At 44.9% G+C, this 27,040-nt stretch overlaps 1 protein-coding gene across 2 annotated transcripts in view; it reads right to left on the bottom strand.

The window, feature by feature from the left end:
• EBF2 (EBF transcription factor 2) overlaps nucleotides 1-27,040 on the bottom strand; it is a 199,112-nt gene that overhangs the window by 37,541 nt on the left and 134,531 nt on the right. For both annotated transcript variants that reach the window (XM_043561372.1, XM_043561378.1), the window contains exons 7-10: nucleotides 24,112-24,193; nucleotides 7,428-7,545; nucleotides 5,777-5,907; nucleotides 4,773-4,899 (exon numbers count right to left, since the gene is read on the bottom strand). In XM_043561372.1, the coding sequence (XP_043417307.1) occupies nucleotides 4,773-4,899; nucleotides 5,777-5,907; nucleotides 7,428-7,545; nucleotides 24,112-24,193 (458 nt within the window). The remainder of the gene's footprint in view (nucleotides 1-4,772; nucleotides 4,900-5,776; nucleotides 5,908-7,427; nucleotides 7,546-24,111; nucleotides 24,194-27,040) is intronic.

Here is a 27,040-nt window from a genome sequence, read left to right as displayed (position 1 = left end):
GGCTCGAACTCATGGACCGTGAGATCGTGACCTGAGCCGAAGTCGGACGCTTAACCAACTGAGCCACCCAGGCGCCCCAGTAATAAATACTTTTGAATAATAAGATATAGTCGCTCCCCCTCCCAAATGCTTACATACAGAGGTGTTCTAGACCTGGTTTCCACCAGCTCGTGAGAGCAAGCTGTTAAATTTTCAGAAATTTTGTGAGCCAGCTGATGTCATACTGGTAGCTAAAAATCACCCACAGTCAGAGTATTTGCATCATGGAAATCAGCAAATACTACAAACCCTATTGCTCCCTCCCCCTGGCTTTTCCCTGAAGAGCCAATTGTGAAACTTTTACCAGCACGCCACTGTTGCCATGCCCCATATTTTTAGTCCTCACCACAGCTCTGTAAGGTAGGCAGCCCGTTTTGTAGACGGGAAGGCTACGAAGTGAAGTCACGTACACAAGATTTCAGAACTATTTAGAGGCATCCAAGCAGTCCAAGCTTAGAGCATCACTGGCTTATCTTCACATCACTACACCATAATGAAGGAAGGATCCTGCTGGTCTGACTCATCTACAGTGTCCCCAGCACATGGCACAATGCTAAGCACAGCAAACACACTCCACCAATATTTGCTTCCTGTGGGGGCTCAGTTGATTAAGCATCCGACTTTGGCTCAGGTCATGATTTCGTGGTTTGCGCGTTTGAGCCCCGCATCAGGCTCTGAGCTGTCAGCCCAGCCTACTTCAGGTTCTGTGTCTCCCTCTCTCTCTTCCCCTCCTCCACTTGTGCTCTGTCTTCCTCTCTCTCTCAAAAATAAATAAACACCAAAAAAAAATTTTTTTTTTTAAATATCTGCTTGGTGAATAAGTCGATAAAATCTCAGCACATCAGGAAGGCCGAGCTGTTGGTTAACAAGAATTGCTAAATAAAAGATGCCGGGCAGGATGGCCAGAGACCTGAGTCCTTATTCTGACTCTACCTTGAGAGTCATTGGGAACAAGTCACTTCTGCCTGGCTCTCAGTTCTCCCATCAGCAAAAGAGGGAGCTTGACCACGTGATCTTCAATGGCTCATCATCTCTACCGTTCTTAGAATTTACAAGTAAGATAACATCTATTATTTTCATGGTTATGTGGGCTCCTCTTTGCCAAACACTTTGTTTCCACAGGCTGTGGATCACGGCCTCTTCTGTTCTGTCTGGCAAGTTCCTACTGTGCTTTAGAAATGTCACTCCGTTGTCACCTCCTGGAAAGCCCTCACTGATTCCCCAAAGTCAGCCACTCCCTGCTCAGTGCTCCATGCATTTATACCTCTTATGGGACTTAAGCCAATTATCATAATCTCCATGTGGTCGTCTCCCCTTCTAGAACTGTAAGCTGCTAGAGACATACTGAAATGACTGACTTGGTGCCTTGAGCATAATTCAGAGCTGATGTTTGTTCAGTGAATATATGAAGTGCATGGATACCTGGGTGGGTCCTGCCCTCCGAGATTCAGAGATACTTAGTCTGGGGCCCAGGTGTCAGTGACTTAAAGTGCAGCAAAGGGTGAGGACTTCTGCTGCAGAGACAGTTTTCACATGTACACACACATATGCGTGTACAAGCACACAAGCCCTGGTTCCACACATCCACAGCCTCCCTGAGGATTGATGTCTTTCATTACTTCACAAGAGAGCTGAGGATTGGCTGCAGTGTGATTGCTATTAGTCCTACCTGTCCCCTCACAGGCCGATGGTCACGCATATACAGTGAGTATACTAGAAAAGAACAGAGATGCCAGAGTCCTGAATGTGGCAAGTGCCCCCAAAGTGAGACCCACTCCTCACCTAACTCTGGGGACAGCCCACATTTCTGCTGTCCTCCAACCCTACCAACCACTCCTTCTCAGTCACCTTCACAGGCTCCTCCTATCACCCCGAGCCCTACATGTTGGTGCTCCGGAGGCGCCATCTTGAGACTTCTTCCATCCTGTAGCTACACTCCCTTCTGTGGCCCTCTCATCCAGCCCCGTGGCCTTCAATCCTGTCTGGATGCTGACTGCTTCCCTGTTCAACATCCTCCGTGTCTTCCCATTCAAACCCCTTGCTCTACGTGCCCTTCCAACCTGGTCTCCCATTGTCCTCCTCCCCCCCAATGCTATTCCAGCCACAGGCATTCATGCTTTTCCCTGATGATGCCAGGCTTATTCCGACCTCTCAGTCTATAATCTGTTCTCTGCTTGGGACGCTCGCCCCCAATTCACTGACAGTCAGACACTGTGCTAGAGAACACTGAAGAGCCAAACAGAAACACAGGCCTGAAGAGTTCCAGGCGCAGAGGGAAGGCAGTGTGAATGGAGGCGAGAGAAAGTGAGAAAGATACGGAGGCAGGGGGACAGCTTTGCACACCTGTGATACAGGTCTTCACGCAACGTCCCTTCCTCACAGCGTCACTCGCTGACCACCTCACCCCAAGCCCTCCCTCATTCTCTATCCCTTACTTATTACTGTTGAAATTATATTACCTGTTTTCCGTGTTGTCTGTCTTCCCCTCTAGAAGTCAGTTTTATTAAGATGAGGGATTTTCTTGGGGCGCCTGGGTGGCGCAGTCGGTTAAGCGTCCGACTTCAGCCAGGTCACGATCTCGCGGTCCGTGAGTTCGAGCCCCGCTCTGGGCTGATGGCTCGGAGCCTGGAGCCTGTTTCCGATTCTGGGTCTCCCTCTCTCTCTGCCCCTCCCCCATTCATGCTCTGTCTCTCTCTGTCCCAAAAATAAATAAACGTTGAAAAAAAAATTTTTTTTTTAATTAAAAAAAAAAAAGATGAGGGATTTTCTCTTGCCCATTTCTACATCGGAGAGCCTAGACATGTGCCAGGCCATGGCAGTAGGCATGTAAGAAACACTCATTTAAATGAATGAGTAAACTGTGTCCCTCTGGGGGCGAGAGCAGCAAATAGCTTACTTTTCCTGCAATAGACTCTTCCATAGACACACACACACACACACATACACACACACACACGCTAACCCTGAGAGAGAAAATTCAAAGGTGGAATTTTAAATAAATAAACCTAAAAATTACTCTCCATCTACTCCTCATTGATATCTAACCAGACACTTACACATAAACGAGAATAGGAGGCTGGATCCAAACGAGAGACGAGGACGCTATAAAATACGATCAGAATTTCGTAATGTGCCTGATACATTTTTTAGGTTCATATGATTCTTTCTCTACACCCCTTATTTTCTCCTTCAAAGTACAATGTCCTGGTTGATCTTCCTGCCTTCAGTCATTCCCCTGATTGACTCAGTCTTTATATCAATAGCATTTGTTTTTCTTACGATAACCCCTTTGAGTTACTCTCCCTTGCCTGGGAACATTTAACGTTGTCTTACAAATCAAGCCCTAACTCCCATACGAGGCGCTTTCTTTTTTAATTTTTTAAAAAATTGTGGTAAAACATGCATGACAAAATATACCATCTTAAACCATTTCTGAGGGTACAGTTCAGGCGTGTGAAGTACATTCACGCTGTTGTGCGACCCATCTCCAGCATTCTTTTCATCTCACAGAACTGAAACTCTGTACCCATTAAACATCAACTCCCATTCTCCCTCCCCCGACACCCGATAACCACCATTTGATGTTCTGTCTCTGACTTTGACCACTCTAGGTACCCTACAGGGCTCTCAAACTGTTTTATGTTTTCCTTCCCTCCCCTGCGTGGCTCATGTGGGCTAAGTTCTGGTCTAAGTTCTACCTGAGTGCATTGCCACAGCTGTAAACCGGCCCTCTCTTCTCCAGACACCTGCTCACCTCACCCGCTGGGCCTTAGTATGTGAGATTCCCATAGCTGGAACATTCTTCCTTCTTCTCTTTGCCTATTCAAATCCTCCCCACCCTTAAAAATAGTCTTTGGGGGCACCTGGGTGGCTCAGTCAGTTAAGCGTCCGACATCGGCTTGATCTCCCGGTTTGTGATCTCACGTCATGATCGCACAGTTCGCGGGTTCGAGCCCCGTGTCAGAGCCTGGAGCCTGCCTCAGATTCTGTGTGTCTCTCTCTCTGTCCCTACCCCGCTTGCGCTGTCTCTCTCTCAAAAATAAATAAATAAACATTAAAAAGACAGTCTTTGATTTCCATCTCCTCCTTGAAAACCCTTCCTCCTACTCTAGGCCACACCAAACTCATATTCCATTCATCGGAAACACTAAACATTTTGAATATTCAAATTCCTCGGCTGTTCTGTGCAATATACCATCCCTCCTCCAAAAGTTTCTACATTTCCAAATAGGAAGCATGCCTTATAAGTCATTGCAGCTTCCATGTAGAAAAAGTAGATACAAAGTAGATATTCAACAGATACCGAAATAATAATTTCCACTTCCATAAAATTTTAAAATACTTTGAATCAGTCTGTAGTATCATTGGGTAATTTTTATGAATCTTTTTCAAGAAAATTCAGTCACAGCCAGCAACTTGGTCTATTTTTTTTTTATCTGATTGCTTAGACAAAATCCCATTTTAGGTGGTTCCAGCTGAGTTAAATCTATGAGGATATATACTCATGAAATGAACTCCCGTGATCATCTCTCAGACTGTTGAGAAACTGCTTGCATAAAATAAACTTTAGAATCAAGTCTGCATTTCCCCAGTCAATACCTATCACCCAGTCCACTCTTCCCACACTAGTAGAAAGGCCTAGAAAAGGTAAAATCATTATAAATTGGAGACACTGGGAGCTAGAGCAAAGGTGAACCAGGAGCCAGTCTCCCTTGGATCATTTTCTCACCCACCTGTGTAAATGAACCTCCCAGGAGCTCCTTTGCAGAACTGCTTGGATTTATAAGATAATGTCACTTCCACTACTCCAGGGATGTGCCGGGGAGGAGTCTGCACTCGGATGGCATGAGGAGTTATTAGCTGAACAGGCAGGGAAATAAAATACCTGTTATACAAGTTATCACCGAGGATATGGGGAACAGGAGCATCTCCCTCAACAACCCCCCGGGGCAAACTGGCTGTACTCACAGTGCTCCAAACGCTCCAAACGCCCCGTCCCTGTGTCGCACGTGTTTCTCTCTCCCACTCTGGAATTTCCTCGCAAGGTAACCTGTCTGGATCCTTGCCTCCCCACCAGTGCTGCTCAAGTCCCACCACCCCCTGTATTCACTCGCTCCCTGCTTCCTACACTGCTACTCTCTCACATCGTGATTTGCCACTTTCCATATCCAACCCAGCACTGTACTCGTCTTTTTGTAATGTCTCGTTGGTTTTCTCATTATGACAGTGGAACACACCTACTTTAGACAGTTTGGAAATTATAGAAAAATATAAAGTAAAATATTAGCATTGCATAACCCAGAGACAGCCACTGTTAATCTTTGGTGTGTTTCTAGCGTTTTTCTATGGATGCATTTTATATCCGTAGACCTTGTTATCCTGAATTTTTTTTCACTTACCATTATAGCGTAAGTACAATCCCCTCTCCTGTGTCATTAGAACTTTGTCAAAACCTAATTTTTAATAATGGGTTTTAACCATTCCGTTATTCAATATTTAGGCTATTCCTAATTTTTCGCAATTGTAAACAACGCGCAACAAATATTTATCTTTTTAAGGGATTCGTGCCTACAATAAACTGTGGTTTACGTGTCTTTTAATTCTTGATGACTCGCTCCTAGCAGGTACTCAACAACAGGCAATCACGTTTTTGCTGATGATCCAGGAATTACACTTACCCAAATCAAAACAATCTTTGGGCCAAAGAAAATCAGGGAAGCAAGTTGCCTTTGCCTACCTCACTCCATACAAGCATGGTCCCAAACACCACTTGGAGGCCATCAAAGAAGTTGTCTCCAATGATGATGACCATGGCTCCTCCTGTGGTCCAGCCTTCGCTCGGGCTAATGGCTTTGATGCAGGGGGTAGCTAGGAAGATAGGAAAGGAAAAGTCAGGGCTGTCCTTTGATGGTTGAAATTTAGAGTTTTGGGGATTGGCTGCTCTTGAAAGCTGTTGGTTATTTCAAGTTCAAGTTGAGCTTTGCTGACTTGCCATCATTCCCTAATTGGTTGCTGGTTTTCACCAGGTCATTAAAGCCTAATGAGTTGACCACTATATATGAAAACGTGGAACACTTAGCTAATTGTGCAAAGGGTGTTTTTAAAACCCTGTTGTTTTCCCCCATATTTTTATAAGTTGATCACACTAGAAATGTGTAAATCCCTTTTCTCTCCCCACCTCCTCTGCCCCAAGATGTTAAGATTTACAAGGCCTGTTAATGTGCTAGCGAGAGGAGAAAGTAAAATCTATCATAGTTGAGTTTTTTTCCGGCTCTATTAAGAGACAATTTCTAATCAGTTTCCTAACTTTGTAGGAAGGATTCCGCCCGCCCCCCCCCCCCCCCTTCTTCCATATGTTCAAGGCCTCTGGACTTTACATCCCAACAGGAACCCAATATGGTTTTCAGGCCATAACTAAAGTCAATCCATCACTCCATTTCCAAAGTTGACAGGGTCAAAGGTGGAGGAGAACTTTGGCAGGACTCCAAAAACATGAGCCCCCTTTGAACAGCCAGTCAATCACATCCAATCAGTCAAAAGAAACTGGATGGGTTCCTAGTTCTGAACCCTGGGATTTTCTTCTCCCCTTTCAATGCCCACTGTGGGAGAATTAACACCACTCCAAATTCTTTACTGATTCAATCATTTTCTTTCAGTTCATTAATTCCTATTTAAATTGATACAAGACACATTTTAAGGGCCAAGCCGGAGCGGGGGGCTGGAGGGCAGTACACAGCAAAACATCACAATAAAATAGTAGCCTAGGTTAGCCATTCACCCCCTATAACAAAGCCTTACCCAACCCTGGCGAGTTGGGGAGTGTGAAAGATGGAATTTACTTAGGTATTTGTCAGTTATCTTCCTTGATATGCTTTAATTTTTTGGACAACTTGAAGTTGAACAGTCACCAGTATTTCTGACGACTCTAATGCACATGGAAAACTACCCAGAGCAGATCATGATTTCTTCTTGTCCAAGCAAACAAAAATCAATTAGTGTCAATTTCATTCTGCACATTGTTTTGTTTTGCCCACAATCTGTTTAAGGGTACATCTGACACTTATTCATACATGTCTGGCAAGGTAACGTTCCTGTTTAACCAAGATGTCATAGGCCCACGTTTGCCTGAAATGCCCGTCTAGCAAAAAGAAAAACACAGAACTGGATGGAGGAGACGGTGAGGCATGGGGGCCTGAGTGTGGGCTGGGACGTGTGTGGCGTTGCAGCAGAATAGGCAGGCATCCGTGTTTACAACTTCACTTAAAACCCACATGACCTTGTATGCTTTCTCCACTCCGGCTTAGACATAAATGGAAAATTCAAGCCAGGACAATTGCGGACATCTCGACCTGTGTGCTGTTCTCAGCCCAGACAGCGGGCAGCCCTACCTTCTGACGGGTCCAGCCTTCTCGCCCGCCGTCCATGCTTGGAGTTGTTATGAACAAACATGTTGTCAGAAACAGCCAGCACGTGTCCATCCACATTCACCGTTGTTGACAACACGACCTGCGTATTTCAGGTGAAAGTGGGGTGGGGGTGGAGTTAGTTGTCCATAAAGTAGTAGAGGCCGTAGCATACTGATCTGCCAGACTTCCCCATGGCTAATGAGAGACGGAACAGAATCTTGGGCCGGGGCCATGCCCTCAGCATCTCAGCAGGCCATCCCCTCATAATTATGGCAGAGCCTTCTGGAGAAAGAGGCCACCCTTCACTCACGTGTTGTTATGTATCTGCATGCAAACCACGCCCAGGTGATGAAGTGGGGAAACTGACCATCTGCCTGCTGGTTCTAAAAACCTCATTCTCAGGAGTGCCCGGGTGGCCCAGTAGGTTGAGCATCTGACTCCTGCTTTCAGCTCAGGTCTTGATCTCATGGCTCATGGGTTTCGAACCCCACTTAAGGCATGGACTGCCAGCGTGGAGGCTACTTGAGACTCTCGGTCTCTCGATCTCTCTCTCTCTCTCTCTGTCCCTCGCCTGCTCTCACTCTCTCTCTCTCAAAGTAAATAATAAACTTTTTTCAAAAAGATAAATAAGAACCTTGTCCTCTACCACAGGACTCGGACAATCGTTCCCAGCTGACCCTACATCTGTAGTCACACCAAGGAGCCGATTGTGTGTGCTCAGGAAGTGAAGATCTCCACACCAGTGGGGAGGTCACTTCTCCCAGCTTGGAAATGGGTTCTCCCACTTCTAGCGTGTGCTAAAGCAATACTGGGCACCAGGACGCTGCCCGGGGAGTGGTCTGCGGTGGCCCCGCCCACTCGAGAGCTGCGGCAGAGATGCTCTGATCTTTTGGTGAGTGGATGAAGAAGCTGGAAGTCAGTGTTGAAAATGTAGGACAGTCGGTAAATCTAAGCAGAGGAAAGGGAAGGGATGGGTGTGGAGTAGTGGAAGGGCATGGATTGGGAATGAGACAGAACTGAAACGCCACGCCTGCTGTTCCCCAACCTTGTAACCTGGGACGAATTACTTCACCTTGTCTAATCTCTTTTTTTCCTCATCTGTAGAACATACACAATAATGCATACACTTTAATGAATAAAGAGAGGAAGGATAAGGTGAGATATTTCACGTCAAGCGTTTGGGGCAGGGCCTGGCACATGCCAAATCGGGATGACGTCCGACCCTAATTGCCTCACCTCTGCCTTGTTTGACCTGTCAATAGGACAGGTGACATTACTCAGTGAGCCCCTCCCATAGCGTAAGCTCCGGGGAGCATCTGGAAAGGCAGGCACACAGGCTGGGTACCAAATTTACGAGGCAGGGTCCCTACCCTTAAAAAGCTCACTCTCAGGCTAGAGAGATATGGCTAACACATCAAACCAATAGCATGCAAAATGAAATCCAATTGAGGTCTATGTGTGTGCCTTAGATCAGGGGTGCAGGGGACATTCAAGACAGAGATCAGTCAAGGCCAGAGCAGTTGGGAAAGCATAGCAGAGGTGGGTGGATTTGAGTGCACCCACCACCTACTTGACCCAGGAAGACGGGCCATGCTAGACATGAATCTTTTTATCAGTTATGCATGCAATTTTTTTGAGAAAGTAACGTGTTATATACATATTCATGCATATGTATAGACCTCTTGAGGAAAGACATTGAATAGGTACATAATGAGGAGCCGTATTTAAAAATGACTCTTCTGTCTACTCCCAAATTAAATTTGCTGATATTCTACTGGTAATTTTTCTGCACACCCCTTCCTTCCTTATTAAATGAAGGGCGGGAGGAAACCTTGACCCTGCCTTATCTCTAATATGAAATAAGATTCATTAGACGGCACTGAAAATTTTCCACTACGAATAATTTCAAGCAAACAAAATAAACAGAATAGTATAATAAATCCTTCTTCTAAGTTGAAGTTTACCTACATTGAAATGTACAAATCTTTGCTGCACAGCTTTGACAAAGAGATACATTCAGGTAATTCACACCATATCAGGACAGTGAACATTTCCATCTCCCCAGAAAGTTATCTTGTGTTCCTTCTCAGTCAGTCCTATCCACTGCCTAACCCCCACCCAAGAAAACCCTTCTGAATTTTTTTTTTACCTTAAATGGAGTTTTAGATGGTATCTTTAAAAATTTTTAATATATATTTTAATGTAATAGGGGTTCAAGAAAACCCCCGTAAGCATAAGTCCACAAAATATTTCACCTAGCCTGGTGCTGTGGGCATGACAGTGGCATATAGGAATTTTCCAGGGACATAAGTGGGCTTCAGTCATTCATTCCAAAAGCTTACAATGAACTCCTGCTACGTGTTGGGTATTACGTCAGGTCCTGGAGATTGAAAGACAACAGAACGTCTTCCTAGTCAGCTACGTGTCCTTCCCACACTTCAGCTCCTGACTTGGGAGTGCACCACAGGTACGGTGTCCCTGCCTCTCTGTGACATCAAAATGAACTTAAAGGAACCTTAGTCGTCACTCAGAAAATTATCGTCTGTAAGCTCACAATTCAGGGATGCAGCCTTTGTCTAGCTCCGGGTCTGTTTTTAACTGTGCCCAAGTTAACATGTTAGGAGTCTGGGGAAAGTCCTTCCAGAAAGTTCCTATCGTACGGTGGCCACTGTAAGATGTAGACATCCATCACTCTCTCACACGTGCGCAGAGGCACAAGTTCTTATCCGGACAAGCATCAGATGGCATCATAGTCAAAGGAAGAGAGAAACTAAGTCTCCTAGCGCGGGGTTAGGATGAACACGAAGGTTGAAAGCACTCACCTCTGTATACGCTCGCCCTCTGAAAACCATAGGAGAAGGCAGAGGAAAAAAAGAGGAAGCGGACCACCCTTGTAACTTGTGTGTGCGAATGGATTTTCAAGGACATGCCTGCCACCTGTGGGAAAACCTGAAAACGCAAGGGTGCTTCCGGCTTTAATTGCCAATGAGCCGTCCTAGGCACAGTGAGGGGAACCCTAGCCTGTCTGAGGATTATGTGGCCAGAAAGAGCATTCTCTCTGAGACCACGTTAATTCATTCCACAAGCTTCTTGTCATACTGTACTGTAACGCTCCTCGTGCATCCCTGCCACAAAATGTGGGGCTTTCTCGAGCCAGCTGATTTCATCATTGTGCATTTGGGTGGAGTGAGATTCAGTTCCAAAGTGAACATTTCCCGAATGACATACCCTGATGGTTCAGATGCACTTCATTATTTTCTATTAACAATGGAAATAAATTTTAATCTCTTGCTGGCTAGTGCTGGCCTCTCGTGACAGCAAGGGAATTAACCTGAATTATTTCAGTGTCTGCAAAATTTATTACAAGATTTTAAATTATGTCCAAATGTATGTGCGTGTGGGTGTGTATATATATAGATACGAGGCAAGTTCCCATTTTTAATACTCCAACCTATCTTAGACTGTGAGGTATCCAGGAGAGCCTGTGAGTGAAACGGACTTGGCAATATGTCGAGGACTTAATGTTCAAACTCCACCGCGTGAAACCAGACATGTTTGTTTGTTGCTCTCGGACATGGAGGCACACGCCGACATTGACTTTCACGCGCATTCCCTCTACTCCTGGAAGCAAACGAACCGCATCGTGGAGGCGAAGACCCACTTGGTACACTGAAAGCTTCGAATGTAACTTCCTTCCCTGTTTTCTGGTGAACGATGACAACACCGATATTATTCTATTCAGACAAGTTAAAGTTTCTGAACGTTCGGGGACTAAAGGAAGTAGAATGTGCATTCCAGCATCGCCCCACTCCCAGGCCTTCCCCTTCCACAAGCCAACTTCTTTCCCCTAGTGAGTATTTCCTGGGTCACGAAGGCTGACCTTTTCCATCTGGAATCAATCAGTCAACCCCTGACAACTTCCTGAAACACCTCACTCCATTTCCTGTTCTCTCCCCCTTCTCTCTTTTCCCCTGGTTAGCTTCACTCTTCAAAACTGCAGGCCACAGCAGCTTAATGTTAGAGGGTCAGACACAGTTAGACTCCAAAACACTACACAAGGACACCTTTGACCTTCAAAAATCTTTACATCTTAGCTAAACAAATCAAGGTCAACATTTCTTACCATTACCTTGTTAACTATTTGTATGCATCTCTGCCAACGATCTTCTGATCATATAACCATCAACACTACGTGCTATCTCAGGCTCATAAGCTGATCTGTTTTAGAAGTAGCAAACTTCGGATTGACAAAGGATTGCCATTCGGAGGTTGCCGAAACTGAAAATCACAGGTATGATGGCAAACCTATGGAGAATACGGCCTACAAAAGAGCTTCGATGTCTCATCAGTGTCTCCGACCACCTAAACCTGATACCTTGTCTTTTCTGACGCTGTCAGGCTCTCTTGGAACTCCCGTTCTGCTGGCACAGCCCGAAAGAATGCCAATTAGGAATACAGATGTCCATAATTTGTGTGGGATGGACCCCCGGTCGTAGCTGCTGACACCGTGACAGCTTTCATTTGTTTCTCATATCTGGTGTATCTGTATTTTAGCTCAAAGCTCTCAAAGGAAAGCCTGCAGATCTGAAACCCACGCTACCGTAAATTATAGCTCTCCCCAACTGAAACATTTCAGTTCAACCCAAAAGCAAAAACTATCATATTCATGCAAATATTATTAATGACATGGCACTTGTAAGACAAGTTTCCAAGAAAGAGAAGTAGGGATCCGTTGAAACTGTCTGCATTAAAAAAAATTTTTTTGTAATGTTTATTTTTGAGGGAGAGAGAGAGAGAGATAGAACGCAAGCAGGGGAGGGGCAGAGAGAGAAGGAGACACAGAATCCGAAGCAGGCTCCAGGCTCTGAGCTGTCAGCACAGAGCCCAATGCGGGCTCAAACCCACAGACCGCAAGATCACGACCTGAGCCAAAGTCGGACGCTAAACTGACTGAGCACCCAGGTGCCCCAAAATTGCTTGCATTTTTTTAAGTGACAGTAGCTTTGCACTTCTCGCAACTCCCTATTTTGCACCGCGTGATCTCTAAGTTTTGGTGAAGCCAGATCAATATGCACAGACCAACCGGAGAGTGGCCGTGTGCGTTCCGTTCTGAATCAGCCAATTAAATGGCAGTTTTCGCTACATGAATAACAAGTCTGTATCTCCCCTTGAAAAGTACGAGAAAGTTGTAAGAACAAAATTTACAACTGTGTTAGCAATCTGCTAAGAGTACCCAAGAAAACTGATTGGCTTCCTCAAATTATATTTTTCTTCTCATTATCTAAAAGTGCTCCCATGTCCCTCGTTCTAATAATTTATACAAAGCAGGAGCTGAGCTGTAAAGAGGTCTCTCCTGCCTATACAAGGCCACGGCGGGAGTTACCCTTTAGGTGGGCACATCCATTAACCCGTACAACCAATTTGCCACGAAAGGAACTGTCCCTTTGGTATCAGAATGATAGCATGCAGCCTGGGAACCTTTACCAACCTGACTTATCCCCACCCTTGAGGTATTTTTTTATGTCTCACTCTGAGACGTCTTTGGCTTTTTGGAACATCACGCTTTTGGTTTTCTTTTTAACATCTCTCCTTCTCAAAGCTCTAACTGTATGGCTTCGTTGAATTGCTTAAGTCAGAGGAACGACCAGCTAGGATTCTACCCCCAGCCAGCCTTTCTCAGCTCCCACCCAGGTGTTCCTACAAAGGCCCGAAGCCTCACACAGGAGGGTGAAGGAAAAAGAGAAGTCAAAATGAAAAATGGGTGGAATGACTACACGATCTGCTTTTTGAAACAGACGAGAATCCTAGTGTCTGTCGTCATGAGAGAATAATTACACTGGTTAGAAACCTCCCCATATGGATCAGAGCTCCTGCTTTGAAAACACACCAGATTCCACCATCAGTCAGACACGTTTCCCCTCCATTTCCGTGAGGGTCATGCACCTTCTAGCTGAACGTGGGGCCTTTCGTAGTTTAATCTCAGCAAAGCTACACTACGTAGCATTTATAGCGCACTCAAGGTGGAAGGCTCTCGTATACCTACTCACAAACACGCGTCCACCAAGCTACATAAAATGGCCTCGAAAATTCCTGTTATTTTGCCAAGTATGGAAAAAAATTCTTTATGACATTTTACATCTGGAAATGGAATTAAATTCATGATGTGCTTTTCCCTTATAACTGTTCAGTTGCTATATATGTTATTTCAGCTTTCCCAAAGCGTAACTATTATGTGGGATTTTATTTTCCACCTGTGGTAGGAGGAAAGAGACATAGAGACCATTAAAGGGACAGAGAAAATCAAGACAGACTTCTGGTTGTGGTAGGCAACCAAGTCTGGAGTCCACAGCACGAGAAAAAAAATACTCCACTGGTGTTTTTATACCCTGGCTAATTCTCACATTCGACAAGGGGACTCTGATGAAACAGTTTTGTCTAAGCCTCCGTTAATTCAACCCAGGCTGACAACAAACAATTGGCTACTGAAAATTGTTTCTCCCCACCACTTTACTCTTGGCACACGTCGTATTTTCAAACCAGATTTAAAGACCAGATTCTTCTTTGTTACTGGACTCCAGGGTCTCCAAAATTACCTTTAAACACCTACCCCACAAGTATGGATTTTGTCATCTTTTTTTTTTTTTTAAAGGAATTCCCAGAATTCTTAGCAATCGCTGCCGTTTCGTATTCCCTAAGGCTAAATTTTCTGTTCAGTTAAGGATCAAGTGCCGAAGGAGAGAACACAAAGTTGAGTGCTGTTGAGACAGATGTGGGGCATTGCGGGACTGCTTGCTTGAAAGTAGGGGGACCATGGCATTAATGACATAACTCCCGAGAAGACACTTGCTGAAGTAAGAAGACAGCCCTATGTTTCAAGCAGTCAATGGTATTTTTTGACACTCCCAGTGACATTCCCAGTGACACTCCACGGCTACACGCAATGGAGCCTTACAGAAAACATTGTCACAGCTCCAAGGAGCTTACCAGGTAGTTGATGAAGCATAACAAACGCTACACATAATCAGAAAAGATGACTATATAGTAATGCATAATTGAAGACCAAATTGGGTGGCCGTTGCATACCCTAGGAGTCCAAAGGTGAGAAAAGTTAACCCGAAGGCAGTAACCACCATTTTCATCAAGGACGTGAAACTTGAGATAGGCCTTGAAGAGCTGAAAAAGTTTGGTTACGTGACTTGAGGTTACTGAAATCATCATTCTGGAACTTAAAACAAACCAAAACAAAAATCTAATGGGCATAAGTGCAGTAGTATGCCAAAGTAGTATGGCATATTTTGCAAATTTGGCTTAGGATGGCTGTCTTTTAGAGCCTGTTTTTTGTTTTTGTTTTTTTTAAGAATTAAATATGTACAAAAATCAAGTGCCAATTTTTTTTCCAACCCACCTTTCGTGTCATTGGGGAGCCTGCTTTACAACTACATTTGCCCCATCTCAAAGGTCAAAGACACTTGCTGCATCCACCCTACCTCATTTTATTCCATCGAACCCATTGCTTTCCCCGTCCAAAACATACTCCGAGCGGGATGGTTCTGGTCAAGGGCTGTATTTTACTAGCAAACATTTGGAGAGCCACAAGGGAGCCTTAACATATTTGATGCAGTTCTCGATTCAGTTGGGCCATTTTCTTCCACCAAACTCTGCCCACCGGGGACCTCATGAATCACCTGTCTGTCGCTCATCAAAAACCAGGAGCATGCAGTCCCCATAAGCAGCTAAAAATCTACGCACTCTTATTGCAAAACTAAAAAAGCTTTGCTTTCCAGGAAGTTCTGCATCTGATTGTTCTGGAATGCGTTCAGAGGTAGGGTTTAGGGCCCAAGCTTGAGTCTCCTAAAATGCTGGAGCATTTAAGCTTTGTTTCCACTTACCTGAAACCTGACGTGTCCTTTTCCCAAAAGTTATCCAGAGAGCTACTTGCTACCACTCTCCCTTTTCTCCCCCAAAGAAGTCAAAACACATTCCCTATGGGGGTGAGTCAAACCTTTTATCCGCCTGATTCTTGTCCCCATTTGAGATGCCAAAGGTCACGCGTTGGGTGGGTGGGTGGGGGGGGCAGCAGGGTATCCTGCTAAGCAGAGAAAAGCTTGAAGTGACCCACAGAAAGCCTTCCCTGAGCTTAAAGCACTAGACTGAGGGAAATATCCTCAGCCCCTCGGAGGGTTTTTTTTTTTTTTTTCTGACTCCAGATAGATAATTATTCTTTCCTGGACTCTCTGGTTTATTTTACCACCAGATCATGGACTCACCTGTTGATTAGAGAGGCCATAAGTCAAGTGATTTTCATTATGAGCTTTAAACCTGCTACTCAGTAGCCCAGCAACCTTCCAAGGGTGCATGAGATCACAGAGCAGCTGGGGGAGCTCTCGATTTGAAAGATTTGAACTGAAGAAACCTGCAGGCAGCTGGAGCTGTATTAAATTTTTACCATTTGGAGTTCATTTAAACTCTCGTTTCCCTCTTCAATGGGTGTGAGAGAAACATTCAACATTTTTTATTTAAGGAAAATAGATGGTGGTGCCATTAAAACGTTTTATATAAGAACTGGGGGGTTAAGAAATCGTAAGGGTTTGTTGGATGGATCGTGGCCCTGTTCCAAGACATGAGCAGCCCTGCCCTTCGCTCATGCGTTGTTTAGTCACACAGACTAAGGGCTGACGCCCAGCTGTGGGGACTGGGTGTCTCTGTCATCCACATTAATTTCCCGGTTGTTCCTGGGCAGTAACGACTGTATCCGGGCCCCAGGCCTCTCACATTATCCAGCTACCACAGCGATGCCAGTCAGGGCTTACGCGGCCTCACTTCCTTTCTTCATTCTGATGGAGGAGATCTTTCCGCCTTCCGTTCCCTTCTCTCCACATCTCTTCCTCCCAGGTCTGGCAGACCTAGATGTATCCTCACAAGGCACAACCCTTTCTCTCACCCCCTCCAAGTACCCCTCAAAACCCCCTTCTGGCAAGCCCATCCCGGGATTCTGTGAAGATCCCTATAAACAAACAGGAATCGACTTAGCACTGATGTCCTTCCCAATCTGGCTCCACGATGACTTTCCTTTCGTTAGAAATGGATGCCCGTGCCCCTCCATATATCTTGCCCGTTTGTCTCTTGAGGCCACAGGTGGTGAGACCTGTCTGTGTATATTTCTCAGTCCTCCCCCTAGAATCAGCGTATAAACAAAAGTTATGATTTTGGTGGACCTAATCCAAAAACGGAATCATTTAGGGGTGAACCTGAGGCATACGAGAGTCACTCAGAAAAGTTCAGCAAATGACAGTAAGAGTCTTTATCCTAACTACACGAAAGCTTTAGGTTTAAATGAAGGAGTTCATTTCATATTATGCTCGGGTGAGAGATATCTCAAGGCACATGCTACTAACTTCAGAATGACTAATGGACAAGTTGGTGCTACCTATATGATGGAAAATACTGCAGCCCTCTACAGTGATCAGGCCTGTTTATTTTTTTTTAATTTTTTAAGTTTATTTTTGAGATAGAGAAAGAGCATGAACAGGGGAGGGTCAGAGAGAGGGAGACACAGAATCCGAAGCGGGCTCCAGACTCCGAGCTGTCAGCACAGAGCCCGACGTGGGGCTCGAACTCACGGACCGCGAGATCGTGACCTGAGCCGAAGTCGGACGCTTAACCGACTGAGCCACCCAGGCGCCCCTGATCAGGCCTGTTTAAAACAGACTCCTTTTTTAAAAAAATGTGTTGTTGTTTTTTTTTTTAATTTATCTATTGAGAGAGAGAGAGAGAACACGAGCAGGCGAGGGGCAGAGAGAGAGAGAGAATCCCAAGCAGGCTCCGTGCTGTCAGCGCAGAGCCTGACATGGGACTCAATATCACAAACTGAGATTCACGACCCAAGCAGAAATCCAGAGTCAGACACTTAACTGACTGAGCCAGACGCCCGAAAACAGAGTCCTCGTGAGGCAAGGGGAAATCACGGACACCCAGGCCTTTAAGCTTCCCAATATCAAATAAGTAAGTGATCTGCTGACGTCAGTGTCCTCTTACAGCTGATGCTCTAAAAAACTTTGAAAACTCCATGGAAGAGTATCCCCACTGACGGCTATCATAACGGCAGATAACGCTTAGTTCTACCTCAGCTGGCCTTGACCACACCACTGGGTTCTGACAGTCAGGGCGAAGACAACTGGCCTCATGCTGGGCCCTGTGCTTTCAGGCAGGTCACTTGAAGACCACGGGGAAGCAGAGCTAAGCCATGTAAATCACTCATTTATCATATTTTCCCTGTGTCTCCCCTCCCCGCCCCGGGAGATAAGTCTCTAAAGGGCAGGGAATGGTATCTGTTTTGCTTGTTGATGTACCTCTAGCACCTAGGATAGTTCCTGGCAAAGAGAATTTCCTCAACAATACTGGGTGGGTGAGTGAATGAAGGAGGGCATCTATGTTTTCACTGACTTGGAGCAGAAGCAGTCCGCCTGTCTATGAGAACGAGCTGGCAACAATTGCCCTGGTTGTTATCAACTTCCGTGCTTTCAAATCTGAATGGAGGAAATGGCAACATATTTCACTTCTCCTTGTCTTGGCTTGATTTTCTTCTGGATTTTCCAACTGCCTGCTCTCCACCCACAATGCAGCGAAACAAAGAATGGGGTGCATCACGTCGAACAGGCCTGTCAGCTTAAACTAGGCACAAATTTCTTTTCCTTTTCTTCACTGAGCTGTTAATCTGGGTGTTTCGCCTAACTGTTCGATTTCGAGAAGGGCAGAAGTGATTTTCCGCACGTATGGTCCATGGATTTAGATACGTTGGGGACCACAGATATTTTTGCTTTCCCTTTCTTCCTTCCCTTTTTTTCTTCTCCCCCTTAAAAATGTATCTGATAACAATTTATTGGGCTCTGCAGAATGGCTGGCATTGTGCTAGGCATTGGGGAGAAACACAAAAATTAAGGAGACATAGCAGTTACCCTCAAGCAGCACAGTCTCAGACAAACAATAATGACAAGACAATGTGATCGATGGTATAGTAGAAGTGTGGAGAGAATGGTATGATGTACAGAAGAAGGGGGCAACCACTCTGTCCGGTCAGGAAGAGTGAGAAAAATGCCTCGCAAAGGAGGTGACACTCAGGTGTAGTCTCTTTTTTTTTTTTTAATTTTTTGAAAAATTTTTTAATGTTTATTTTTGCGAGAGACAAAGCGTGAGCAGAGGAGGGGCAGAGAGAGAGGGAGACACAGAATCCGAAGCGAGTTCTGGGCTCCGAGCTGTCAGCACAGAGCCCGACGCGGGGCTTGAACCCATGAACTGCGAGATCGTGACCTGAGCCAAAGTCAGAAGCTTAACCGACTGAGCCACCCAGGCGCCCCAGGTATAATCTTGAAGCATGAGTAGAAGTCACAAATCAGAGAGAGGTGAAGGGTTCTCAGGCAGAGGGGTGACTGTGTGGAAAGGTTCCAAGTAATAGTCCATGTCAGAGAAATCAGCGAGAGGTGCCTAGGGAGTGGTGGGTATATGGAAACATCAGGAGATGTGCGTGACAGGAGCACTGCCTGGTGTATCTATGAAGAAAACTATTCAGCCTTTTAAAACCTGAACTTCTGTCTAGATACTTATATTCTTTTTTTTTTAACGTTTTATTTTTATTTTTGAGACAGAGAGAGACAGAGCATGAACGGGGGAGGGGCAGAGAGAGAGAGGGAGACACAGAATCGGAAGCAGGCTCCAGGCTCTGAGCCATCAGCCCAGAGCCCGACGCGGGGCTCGAACTCCCGGACCGCGAGATCGTGACCTGAGCTGAAATCGGACGTTTAACCGACTGCGCCACCCAGGCGCCCCCAGATACTGATATTCTAAGCAGAGGAGTGACATGTTTTCAAAGTTAACTTTGGCCGTAGGGCTGGGGATGGACTAGACAAGGAAGGAGTAGAAGCAGAGACCTATTGCAGTTGTTTTCAGGAGGAGAGAGAGATTTAACCGCTACTTGGGTGGAGGAAGTGACACTTCAACGATAAATGAGGAGGGCACAGATCCAGAGAGTCAGGACTGAGATCTGCTGTGAACATGTGCTCATTAGTGACACAAGAGAAGATGCCCAGGAAGAAGGTAGAATGGTAACTCTGCAGCTCCAGAGAAGGGTGAGGTCTGAGGACAGGGATCCAAGAGCCACCTGGGAACAGATGGCATTCATAAGAGAATGGGAAAATCCATGAGGGAATTCCCAAGTGAACAGGTCCTCTTTGTAAGGGTTAAATGGAGGACGGCCATTTGGTAGACGAATTTCATTTCTTTAGATCAGGGGTCCATGGAACCCTAAGAAACATTTCAAGAGGTCTGGCCACACCTGATATTTTAAGTAAAACTTGGTTTCAATGTAGCTTTTGGTGGGGAAACTATAGCTTCTACCAAATTCTCAATAGGTTGTGAGCCAAAAAAGGATTAAAAGCTATTGTGTTCCGATAAATAGACATATGTATTTGTATAGGTCCAAGATACTTAGGACTTGAACTGAATTAAAGAAAGGTTTGTTTTAGGTTAGAAAGTGAATGTAATATAACGGTTTTGTTCTCATGGGCTCATTTTTGGAAAAAGAATTCGGTTCCACCAGTGTTTTGGAGACAGAGGAAAGAAGAGGGGTGAGAGAGGAGAGGGAGGTTGGTTGGCGTCGTGATTTGGTAAGAAGAGATTCATATTTTTATTCTGTTCAGATCAAATCTCCACAAAAGAAGGCTTCAGATTAAATATGTTTGACTGATCACTTAACAAAGTAGAGAAACGAAGTAATTGTCTGTATGGCTTAAAAGTGTTACCTTTGTCATTCTGAGTAAGATATGTATTTCAGAAATTCCCAAGTCACCATTCCTTCAGATCACAACCCGCCCCCCCCCCCCGCCCCACCACCATGATTACCTACAATCTCTGGTTTGGTTCCATATGTTGAACTTGACCCAAGTCTCCCACTTGACCCTGATAGCCCATAGTCATAGTCAAGGCTTTTCTCTATGCAAAGAGTATTCATTGAAGACTATACTCTTAATAGAATCTGAGCACAGTATAAAAATTATCATTTCTTCTTTGCATCAAAGAGCACTATCCAAAAAGAGAAAAGACAATGATGGAATGAGAAAAAATATTTGCAAATCAATTATCTGATAAGGGCCTAGTATCCCACATTTATGTGTGTGTGTATATATATATATATATATATATATATATATATATACACATATGTATATACAAACACACATAATCACAATAAACTATATTTTATATATAGTTTATATATATATAGTTTTATATATAGTTTATATATATATAGTTTATATATAGTTTTATATATAGTTTATATATAGTTTATATATATATAAAATATAAACCCACAGAACTCAACAATTAAAAGACAAATAACCCAATTAAAAATGGACAAAGGTTTTGGAATGGACATTTCTCCAAAGAAGATACACAAATGGTCAACACGCACATGAAAAACTGCTCCACGCCATTAGCCATTAGGGAAAGACAAGTCAAAACCACAGTAAAATACCACTTCACCTTCATAGGATGGCTAGAATTAAAAAAGCAACAAAGAAGCAAACAAAGAAACAAGCAGAAACCAGAAAATAACAAGTGTTGGCAAAGAGATGGGGAAATTGCAACCTTTGAACGTTACGGGTGGGAATGTGAAATGAGGCAGCCACTGTGGAAACCAGTTTGGCAATTCCTCAAAAAGCTAAAGATAGAGTTAACGTATGACTCAGAAATTCTACTCTTAGGTATATACTCAAGAGAATTGAAAACATATGTTCTGTTTGCACATGAAAAAACTTGCACACAAATGTTCATAGCGGCACTATTTATAAAACCTAAGTGTAGGAACAACCCAAGGGTCCGTCAACGGATGCACAGATAAACAAAATGCGGTACATTTTTACAATGGAATATTATCCGGCCACTAAAAGGAATGGAGGACTGTCAAGGGCTACAGCACAGATGAGCCTTGAAAACATCATGCTAGGTGAAACGAAGCCAGACCCAAAAGGCCACAGATTGTATGATTCCAATTCTATGAAATTTCCCCCAAGAGAAAAATCCACAAGAGACAGCAAGTGGATTTGTGGTTGCCAGTGGGTGGAGAGAAAAGAGAATTGGGAGGTGTGGGGTTTCATTTGGGGATGATGAATGTTCTGGAAGCATATAGCAGTGATCATGGCACAACACTGTGAATATACTAAAGGCCACTGAACTGCACAATTTAAAATGGTTAAAATGATGAATGATATGTTCTCTCTGGGGTGCCTGGGTGGCTCGGTCGGTTAAACATCCAGCTCTTGGTCTCACAGCTCCTGAGTTCAAGCCCCACATCGGGCTCCACGCTGAGAGTACACGGCCTGCTTGGAGTTCTCGCTCTCTCTCTCTCTCTCTCTCTCAAATACACAAACTTTTTAAAAAGGATCAATGAGGGGCGCCTGGGTGGCACAGTCGGTTAAGCGTCCGACTTCAGCCAGGTCACGATCTCGCGGTCCGTGAGTTCGAGCCCCGCGTCGGGCTCTGGGCTGATGGCTCGGAGCCTGGAGCCTGTTTCCGATTCTGTGTCTCCCTCTCTCTCTGCCCCTCCCCCGTTCATGCTCTGTCTCTCTCTGTCCCAAAAATAAATAAACGTTGAAAAAAAAAAAAAAAAAAAAAAAAGAAACAAAAAGGATCAATGATATGTTCTCTGAATTTTAACTCAATAAGAAAATACAAAAGAAAATTGCCAATTGATGTTAGCACTACCCCCAAAATAAGACAATCAGAACCCACAAGCTTAAAAAAATCTTTCTCGTTCTCTGCAGAAGTTAAATATTTTCACATGGGATGAGAACTCGCCATCATTCTGAGATCAGCAATATTTATTCTGACCCTGTTGAAAGCTCAGACACGTTGAAACCCTCACTTAGTAAATAACCGAAGAAGTAGAGGAAATATGAGCATGCGTTTGCTTAGTGGGTACGTTTCCAAAATTTGAGAAAAATAAAATGACAAGGCTTTCTATTAAAAGCCTCTTCACATTTATAAGAGCATTCTCAAATGCAAAACTCTTTGGAAGTGATGGTAGTGAACAGGAAGATAGGAATGCAAACTGCCAACCTCTCCTCCCGACTCTGTTTCTTGGGGAAGTGAAAGCCAAGGTCATTCTGGTCATCAAGGTACTTTGGAATTCTTTCGCATCTCACACTTTTTTTGGACTGACATGCTGTCCTATTGCATTTGGAACGTGGAATACCATAAACTTCCACCTTGCACAATCCTCCTTGCGTGGTCCCCAAGAAAGCTCATTTTATTCCCATTTGTCTTCACGGCATACGGCAAGGGGAAGAAATTGTGTGATGCAGAGGAAGAGAGGCTGGTAATAGTGTTCAATAATGCGCAAAAAGTGGGCCAGTGCCAGGAAGATAGTTCGATAGCCATCAGATGGTGGGGGAAAAAAATGACAAGAATTTTCTTTTTTTTTTTTTTTTGCAAAGTAGTTCTCTCACCGTGTGTGCACCCACCTCCCCTGGCAACTCTTTAAGGACCCTGTTCCTAAACCCGAGAAGCTCTCTGAGCCTCGGGCGGGAGCAGCGACATTATCTGTGCGGTCCAGCACAAAACGAATATGTGCAGCCCCTTGCTCAGAAATGATTCAGGTCTTTCAAAAAGTCAACAGCAAAGCGCGCACCTAGCTGTTGTACACAGTGCAAACCCGCGGTCTGGTGGAAGGGGTTTGAGCAGACAGACGCTCCTGGCTCCTGGTTCCATCACATCCTTCCTGCGATTAGAGGCAGGTCACTAAGGCCCTAGAACCTCGCTTTCCTCCCCCAAAACACGAGCTTAATAATCCCCATCCCTTCCGTTGCTGCCCGATTTTTTTTTTTTTTTTTAAGTCTCAAGCTTGAAGGCTATTGTCTAACGTGTCTTCAATGTTTCCACGGGGAAGAGAGCGCTGTATGTTTCGCCGGGGTGTGAATGGCAGGAAAGCCTTTTGGTGGATTAAATATGGGTCCTTCAAAGATTAAGGAAGGGGGCCAAGGGGGACTGCACTTCCTCTCATCTCCTAGCTGACACACTTTGCCTCTCTCTGTGTTTTTATTAGCTCGTGTCCTCAGTACATCAGTGGCAAGGGTGATGAAACCGGTGGCAGATTTAACTGCCAGGCAGCTGGGTCACTGCCCCGTGGGTCTTGTTGTCGTGCTGCGATCTTAAAGTGACCACGGCTGTCTGGGCTGCTGCTTTCCCAAAGGCTCCGAGAGAGACCACTGAATAGTTAATCGGTGGGAAAGGAAAGGAAGAGGCTGTTGCTTGCAGGAAGCACAGAGAAGCTGCTTTGAAAAATCCCAAGGTGGCGGAGTATCAAGAACACGGTTCCTGCTGTGGGCAGCTGTGTGTGCGAAGGGCAGCCTGAGGGCTTAAAATCAAATCTCCAGCACGGGTTGGTGCCCCTCCCCTGGGGCCTTGGCAATAGAGGCCGAGGGCCTAAGCACTACAAAATGAAGAAACCCTCAATGCTATGGGATGAGGGTTATCATTTAGAGTTATCTTTATTGTTAGCAGCATCGGTGAATAATGTTTTCTAAGGCAGAAAAAAAAAAAAAAAAGAAGCAAGTGCTAAAGACTGGGAAAACAGGATGACTTATTTAACAGGAAAGAACCGCAGGCCCCTTACCTGAAACCTTCTCATGTCCCTCGGGTTTCCTGCTGTTTTCAAACAATTCTGATTGCACTTGAGGAAAAATTTGAGAAAGAATCTGCGAAGAGAAAGCAACGTGTTACACTCCGGAGTAAACAGTTTTTAAGAGAAAATAGATCTGCATTATATTAGATTTGATTGGAAAGCGATTGTGTTTCAAAGTCTGGGGAATTTCAGCCAGCCGCCTGGGAAGGAACACCCTGCCCCAACCCACTGCAATTTGCAAATTTGGATGTTTGCAATCACACGCCAGCTCCATCACCCGTTGAGGATTGTGAGGTGGCTCCCAAGCTGGGCTCCTGGTTGTATACCCGCCCCCCCCCACCCCCGCCCCCCCCACCCCGAGTTGCAAGGGCACTCTGTCTCCCAAAAATAAGAATTCCAAGGCAGCACTGACTCCTGCCTCGCAAAAATGTCTTGCTCCGGGGTAAGAAAAAATGGCATGACTTCACCCAGAATCCTAGGGTTCCTCACGCATGTGGCTTTCCGCGGGCCACACACACCTTCACGCTCGCACACCTCACACGTATCCCCTCACCCACAAAAGGGCCCCTGATATTTTTAACCAATGTATATAAAAATCAGAAAACGGTATGTTGCCATCCAAAGGCAGATCGGTCTGTGCAGGAATACACTGGGGTTTTTATGATTAATAACAAGTGTGAATGTCCTCTCAGACCATCTGTAGATTATCCCGAAAAATACAAAGGCGCAGCATAATGGTCTGAGGTTATCATTCATAAGGCATATTTTAAAGCCCACAGCCTCTGAAATAAACTATTTGTGCAGGTTTAAAATTGGGAACCTTTAATCAGACAAGGACATGCAACAACAATAACAACAAAAATGGCAGAGGTGGTCTTTTCAGCCATTTACCTATTTCATGTTTTGGATTTTGTTGCAAAACACAATAAGTTTCTCATTTATTTCACTTGCAGAGTCCTTTTCCTTAAAAAAAAAAAAAAAATCCAGCTTTTGCAGTGTTAAAGTCCCAGGTGAGCTAGGCCTATTTCCCTTTCTGTTACTATGACAACGAAATTTTACCGCAGTCCCAAAGTCCCTCCAGAACTCTCACATCCATGCCTTGAATTAGAACTTTAAAGGAAAAGATATACATTTTTTTCCCCAGGATTTACCAACAAAAATAAGTGGAAATCAACAATGCTTCCAAAAATTCTATTTTAAAGCAACGGCTGGTGAGATGCTCTCAGGGTGACCTTCTGTTTATTTTCATTTTTTTTTTTTTTTTAAAGAATCACACAAAAGAATTAGAGCGCGCTCCGGTTAATTGTATGTAGCACTTAAAGAAAAAAATAATAATAATAGCCCTGATGGAAAGATAAGCAGTACACGATAAAGGAGGAGAGAGTGGGAACTGTATTCTGCGCAGTGTTTTCCGTGTTGGAGTCTCTTTTACTCCAGATTCCCTAAAAATATTTGGCCAAGTGCTCCTGACCCCTATCTATGAATAAGGTGGGGTGTGAATTTGGAAATAACAGCTAAATTTTTTTTCGTTCCGTTACGACATCTGCTTTTCACTTCTCTCTTTTAATCTTTGCTGGGGCGGGGGTGGGAGTGGGGCGTGGGGGGTGGGGCGGGGGCGGGGGTGGGCATTACTTCCGGTGCCATGCAGCCACCCAGGGTCTCCAGCCGAGGTACCTCTGGAATGACAGGGCAGAGAAGATGCCCCGCACTGCTTTTTTTTTTTTTTTTCTTTTGCCCCTCACTGCTTTCCGCAGTGTCCAAATTCACCACCTGCCTTTGCTCCCTAAAATGCAGCGAAATGCCTGCCCGTAGCACTCGGAGACCGAGCAGAATTCAAACATTTGATTTTTGTGAGGGGAAATGTCGCTCCGTTTGTACATTCTCCGCAGAGGCAGCTACTGCCACTCACGACTCACGGAGATCCTTTAAAACTTGCTTTTTCTCACAGGAGTCCCCTTGCAAACAATGGCCCTCCCCACCCCCCCACCCCCCATGGGTGATTTACACCTTTTCCCCTCCTCAAACCAAATCAAGTGCCTTTTCTTACCAAGTCCTTGATGTTTGGAAAGTTTTGCTTCAGCGGAGCTCCTTATAATGCACTCTCTGTGTGTTAGACTTTCCCTTACCTGCCCTACCCTCTCCCTGAAACGTATCTGGTGAAGACATTAATGTTCGCGAAGGCATTATTACGCGCACGGTGTGGTAGGTGGAAAAGTGCAAAAAAAATAAATGCTTACAAGAAATCAAACTGATTGGGGGAAACGAGGGGCCTGCCGAAAGGCTCGATTCATTTTCAATTAGGAGTTCTTTGGATGGAAAGTTTTGACTCTTTTGCTGGCCTGGGATTGGAGTTTGTAACCTAGACAGCTCCCTGCACAGTAGGGATATAACCCTCTGTTCACAAAGGAGAAGGGAGTGGTGGCGGGGCGGGGGCGGGGGTAAGCCAAGCGGGGAGGGAGAGAGGGAAAATTCTCTTACGTTGTACAGTACTTTCTAAAGGAAGGCACAGCGACTTCTAAATGGCTAGCTCCAGAAACTATGGCCTGGATATTTTATATGTGAACCTAAAAATTAATGTAAAGGAATTCTGGGGTTTACTGATGTCTCCAATTTTTTCTCTTCCTCTTCCTGCTGTCTTCCACCTCCCTCGCCCACACCCCCTCCACCCACCGTGCTCAGGGGCTTGCTAGAGAACCCTTTACTAACTATACCATCCATTAGCCACAGGCAGGGAACAAATCCCCTGGGTCTGGATCCCTCCGAAGCCACAGCTGCCTGGAAAATGTCAGCACTCTGCACTCAGAAACGGGAAACCAAAATGAATTACAAGATTCGGACCAAATGTGCAGATTCTCATCAGGATGGATGTTGTTATTTCCACTTTCTCCAAACAGCGTTGACTCCATAAATATTATAGCCA

Source organism: Prionailurus bengalensis, chromosome B1 (genome assembly GCF_016509475.1).
Source record: "Prionailurus bengalensis isolate Pbe53 chromosome B1, Fcat_Pben_1.1_paternal_pri, whole genome shotgun sequence".
Classification (NCBI taxonomy): Eukaryota; Metazoa; Chordata; class Mammalia; order Carnivora; family Felidae; genus Prionailurus; species Prionailurus bengalensis.
This window is presented reverse-complemented; position numbering and strand designations above follow the sequence as displayed.